Source organism: Aulonocara stuartgranti (assembly GCF_965226115.1).
Source record: "Aulonocara stuartgranti genome assembly, chromosome: 7".
In the NCBI taxonomy this organism is placed as follows: Eukaryota; Metazoa; Chordata; class Actinopteri; order Cichliformes; family Cichlidae; genus Aulonocara; species Aulonocara stuartgranti.
Window position 1 is genome coordinate 4581118 of NC_138945.1, and position 6059 is coordinate 4587176.

A 6059-nucleotide genomic window follows, 5' to 3' on the forward strand; every position below is an offset into this window, starting at 1 on the left:
AACAACAACACATGACATATAATTTATTTAAGAAAAACTAAGCCAGATGTAGAAGCAGTGTGTAAAAAGATATAAAGCCCATAATTTTATAATCTGTAGAACCATCTTGCAATAACTTGCAGTAATCTTTCTGTATGACTTTACTGGTCTCTGAAATCATTATGGAGGAATTTTGTCTCCTTTACAACATTGCTTTGGTTCATTAAGCTATGGAGGTTTTTATGATGCACAGCTCTCACGGGATCTCAGCTGGGTTGAGAGCTGGACTGACTGTGCCATTGCAACACCCTGATTTTTTCTTTGCTTTTTTAATAATTCAGTTGTAGATTTGCTGCTGTGTGGCATCATTTTCCCATTGAATGACCCCATTTGGGCACCAGCTGTCAGACAATTGGATTCACTATTAACTCCAGAATACTTTGGTGTACAGAGGAGTTTACGGTTGATGCAAAGACTGCAACTTCTTTGCAAGAGCTCTTCCACTTTCAGTGGTCTGCACTTAAATTGTGAGCTTTAAAATGTGGAAGATTTTCTATGATGCTTGAAGGAGAATTTAAAATGTTGCACAAATTAAATTTAACTGTAAATGCATCGGAGAAAGCTTCGCAGATATCTCCTGTAGAATCAGCCACCTAAATGTGATCATGGCTCAAGAGTTGGCAGTTTGTCTTGTAATTGGAAGGTTGCTGGTTCGAGCCCCAGCTCTGACAGTCTCGGTCATTGTGTCCTAGGGCAAGACATTTCACCTGTTGCCTACTGGTGGTGGTCAGAGGGCCCGGTGGCGTCAGTTTCCTGCAGCCTCGCCTCTGTCAGTGCGTCCCAGGGCAGCTGTGGCTACAAAGTAGCTTGCCATCACCTGTGTGTGAATGTGTGTGTGAATGGGTGGATGACTGTGTGTAGTGTAAAGCGCTATACAAATACAGGCCATTTACCTAAATGGCAAATATCACAAGGAGGAAGTAGGGAGGTTTTAATGTTTATTTCATTTATGTGAAAATTGGCTTTAAGCATCAACATAACAATTTACCCAAACAACACCTTGTAGGAAACCATGTTGGAGTCACAGTAAGCATGCAGCATCTGGTCCACAGGGCTGTAATTTAGGCTTTGAATGTTGGTAGACATCTTGTTCATGAAGATGCCAATGTTGAACTTCTCCTGTCCCGTCACGGTGTTGAATGAGTAAAAGATCTCCTCGACCTCCTTGTTAATGTAACGTGTTGCATAGAGAACGCCACACGCCATGAAGGTGTTGGTCACTGCCCGCTTGTAGATTGAAGTGCGCCAGGTCTTTCCAAGCACCGGTGTTTCACCCTCCTCTAGCTTGGAGAGAACCAAATTGCCAAAGTCCTGAGTGGTGGTGTAGACCACCCAGACACCAGACTCATCTGTTGCCAGGTCCAGGTCAGTGTATGGGTAGCATTCCTCAAGATGGCAAAAGTTACCTTTTGAGTTGTACCTGGTTAACAGAGGATAGCAGTGAAAGTTTCTGTCATAGTTATTCAGCATTTCATCCAGTAATGAGGTCCAAGACAAACCTGGTGCCTTTTGGTAGTTGTAAGGTTGTGACACTTTTAGTGGTGAGATTGAATCGACAAACATAATCTTGGTTGTAACAGTTGTAGTACAAAGCCCCTCCATACAGAACATTATTTGGACCCTGGATGGTGTTGGTAGTTGGGTTTGAGGAGTGGATCTGGACGTTACCTGAAAAAGAAGAAGACAAACGATATGGAAGAATAAATGTGAGAAAATAGTTTAACAATTTCTAGTATGTAAAAAAATGTGTCATTAATAAAAAAGAACTGCAAAAAATTGTTCATAAGGACTTTCTAAATGTAGGTCTCAGAAGGAACCAAGGCAGAGCTGACTATGCACGTGTGCAGGACCAGCACTCATTGGTGAAAAAGAAAGATACTATCCTGCGCCAACAAGTACAGTAGTTGCTAGTCCACCAAATGCTTATCAGTTTCTCTCAGTCTTCATTTTCAAATTAAAGTGCACATTAATCTTTGTAAAGATCTGCACAACTGTTGAGCTGAATGCCTCAAATAGTTAGGTATTGTGGATATGCTGAATAAAATTACTTTATATTTGTCAAGGCTCGGCTGTGTGGCAGGCAGGAGGAGGACCCAAACGCAAAACTCACAGACACGGGGGTGAACTCAAAATCACAGCTTTAATGCTGGAATGGCCGAACATAGGAAATACAAAACTAAACTGGGAAAAGTAAACTAACATACGCGAAGAGACACAGGGAGATCCACACAACATGAGGGACGACGTCACACTGAACAGAGGGAGACGCAGACAGAAATACACAGAGGGTTAACGAGGGAAGTGGGAACACACGGGGAACACAGGTGACACTGATAATCATAACGAGACAGGGCGGGGTGAACTGAACACTGACGGGAGAGGTGAAACAGGAAGTACAGGAGGAGAGAGAGCACGAGTAGAACACCAACGTAACAGGCAGGGGAGACATGGAATAAACACGAAAGGGGACGAGGGCTCATAAATACATAGAGGGCACACAGGGGGAAGAGAGAGCACGGGGAGAACTTAAACATAATGGGCAGGGGAAGCATGGAATAAAATACAAACATACAAGGAAACTAAGAACACTGGGCCAACATGGCCCAGGACCATGACAATATTCTCTATGCTTTCCTTCAAGTTTTACCACAAAATCTGGTAAACCTGCAGGGTGAATGATTTTTTTTACATAAAATCAACAAACCACTTCAAAGTGATTGCAATAAAACCCAAAATGCTTTGTTACATAAATTGTACCTCTGACAATTAACCACAAGAAGAGAGCAGTTCCTTACCTGGGACGCTCACTCCAATGATGAGAGAACTCAGACTGCTGTAAAGACGAACATAGTGGGCATATATATTACTGGAAGTCAACATGACCAGCCAGTACCAGCTTTCTTTGCCTTCCTCTGGTCTGGGATCACGACCCCAGGCTCCGTAAGCGTACGAGCCAGGATATTCTCCTGCTGTGTAGACCCTTGGTCCAGTGACATTAAGAAGCCGGCTGCGTGGACAGGTACCTGAGGGGAGAAGTGTGTAACAGTTGTTCTTTCTGCTGCTACTTTTATGGATGCAGTGCATAGTACAACCAGCTGTCAGACAAATGGCCTCCTACTTGTCTCTAGAATACTTTGTATACCGAGGCAACCTGATATCACAACAAAGCGTGGAGTAGACACGCCGGTTCATTTCATGCTTTGCCTCTCCAAAATGTGAAATGTACACGCACGCAGAAGTTGCAGTAAGCTGCAGTAACAGTAGAGGGAGATATTTATTTTCAAGCCAACATCAAGATAATCACTGGAAAAGGTTTTAACAGACATTATTAACACATTTACATTTATAATAGATTCTGACAAGTAAGGATCCTGGAAAGTACTTAATACGTTTTTGGTAAATAAGGCAAATGTTGACCAAATGCCAATAATACTTCACATTATACAATAATGGCCTTCAAATAGTTTGGTAATGCCTTCATAACTCGTCTTTGTTTGATGGTTTTTAGTTTCATTGTATTGAGCTCAGTTTAGTTCATGTTTGGTCTTCTGTAAAATGGTTTATTAACCCCTTCAGGGCCTCAGTAGCAGCCATCCAACCCCCAACCCCACCTGGTTGTTAGACTCACCCTGTGGGGGCTCGGTTGGTGTGACGGTAGTGTTCATTTTTTTGTTGCACTTGAATAGATCTGCCTTCAGAGCAGAGTTGACTTGCTGTCCCTTTATCACCTGCATGGTGTCAAACCTCTCCAGCTCTTGCATCTCTGCTTTCAGGTTATCCAGCTTGGAGACAGCAGATGTTAAAAGATCAAGCGAAATAGAAAAATGAATACAACACACTTATCAATATCAAATACTTTTCAAAATGCTCTTTTGACCTAATTTCAAGACTTTTTGTTTCCATAACATAACATAACATAACCTAACATAACTGTGATGATGATTTTACAAGACAGTGTAAAAACAATAGTAAATATACTCTTTAGAGTGATGTCAGTGTTTTGCAGCATGTGGTTGTGAATCTACCTGTTCAGTGGCGTTAGCAGTGAGGATCTGGTGTTGCTGGGTGGTGCTGTTGAGCTTGTCAATCAGCTGCTTGATCTCAGTCATTTCATTCTCTATAACATACAAGCTGAGAACTCCATACAGCTCTCCGTCATCCTCCTTCTCCAGGATCTGCACGTCTTTGTTCAGCTGGGAAAGACGACGCTCCAACCCCAGCAGCAGACTCTCCAGCTCCACAGTCTGCAGAGGCAGCAGTGATTAAGCAGGAATGGAGACACACAGCATGAGAGCTTTAAAAGACTAGTTACCTTCCGTGGGGTGATGTTGCTGTTGCAGTCTGATACGTTGGTTTCAACTATCCTGAGTTTTTCATGAGGGAATGCCTTCTCTGAGTTATTCAGCTCGCATGCACACTTTTCTCGTGGAGGAGCCTGAAATTTAAATGTATTTTTAAGTGAAATAAGCAGCAGCATTTAGTGGTATTTGGTATTTGTCACTTCATTCAAAATGGATATTTTATCATTTAAAGGAAGTCTTCAGTATTTCTTACCTGATGTGTGAATGTGAGCAGAGCCCACAGTGAAATGATCACGTACAGCTTCATGGTGAATCACAGAGAGCAGAGCTGAACAAAACCATCTGTAAACTGCTGCAGCAGCTTGTGAACATTCCCGCTAACCTCCGTATGTGAGGAAGTGGATGTGGGTGTGTTTGTATTTCATGCATCATGCATCTCAGTGACATTTGTCACTGTTTTTCATGACATTTTTTGTTAATTACAAAAACTTTTTGAAGTTGTTTTCCCCTTTTCACTGCTGTTCAGCACAGGACATTTAATCATCTACGAATTTAATCAATATGGATTCTCAGAGCCAATGGCAGTAATGACTTACGAAACACAACACTGCATTCTTCAAGATATGATTTTTCTGTGTTTACTGACATGCACATATTTTAGCAAACCCACTGCATCAGCAAGTTTCTTTGCAGATTTAAAACTGTCAGTGCAATCTGAGTCTTTGCAACAGTTTGCTCAAATGCACTCTTAAACACTATTAGAACACACAACAAAAAACATAATACAAAATAAACTTTATACAATATATTTACTTACTATAATTTTACTGTATTTGCTACATACAGTAAAGTTTATGCTGGGAACATTTTTTGTTTTATAATGTATATGAGTCACAGCTAAACCTGCGGTGACTTGAAAATGAGACAAGTCGTAAAATAGCCAGAGACTAAAAATCACAATGTGTCCAATTCCACCATTTAAATTTTACATTTCGTTCTGATCTTTATTATTCGTGCAGTGTGTTAGCCACTACCTCGTTTTGGTGCACGCTAAGCTCTTTTAACCGTATCACGTGAGCAGTCTGTGCTAAAATAATGCATAATTTATTTATGCCTCAGACTATACCAGACTGGGATCAGCAATACATATTTGTCCAAGAAATTCAAGAAATGTAAATTATTTTATTATTTTTATCTATTTAATTTTCCCAACACATAACATTTGTCACTCCCCTAAGCGTCTCATAGTAACGTAAAAGGTACCCCTCTGTCCTTATGAAACGCTCTGAACAGAAAGCCACTTAAGACACAGTGGTAAGACACACTTGAAGCACAGGCCCCAGCCATCCATTCCAGCCCTAACCCTAACCTTAACCATACACATAGTGCTTTCCAAAGTGATTCAGGATCTGAAAGTGAACAGATTTGAGCTTCATGTCACACATAAAACACATTTATAGATTCAACCTGCTCTCATGCTGACGACTATGACAAATTGTGGTATGTTACGTGTTGAGATGAGAACGTGTTGAATAATATTACGAACTGCAGGCAGGTCAGTTTAACACCAGGACTTTTTCACAATATGCTGTAGACAATTTATGATGTAACATATGTGATTTGGACCTTCCCTAAAAAATGTATCAAAGGAAGCTGTCATGAATTTACTAAAGAAATTAAAAATGTGTTCATACCACAGTTTTGTTCTGTGGAGTATGA

At 40.9% G+C, this 6059-nt stretch overlaps 1 protein-coding gene across 1 annotated transcript; it reads right to left on the reverse strand.

Annotated features, from left to right (window-relative positions):
* Positions 1-964: 964 nt before the first annotated feature.
* LOC309711561 (olfactomedin-4-like) lies at positions 965-4723 on the reverse strand. The gene is made up of 7 exons (XM_082541958.1): positions 4594-4723; positions 4352-4474; positions 4065-4283; positions 3668-3821; positions 2835-3062; positions 1539-1707; positions 965-1459 (listed from the first exon to the last, which is right to left on the reverse strand). The coding sequence occupies exons 1-7, from the start codon at positions 4645-4647 to the stop codon at positions 1024-1026; spliced, it is 1383 nt and encodes a 460-aa protein (XP_082398084.1). The 5' UTR covers positions 4648-4723; the 3' UTR covers positions 965-1023.
* Between the last annotated feature and the right edge of the window lie 1336 nt (positions 4724-6059).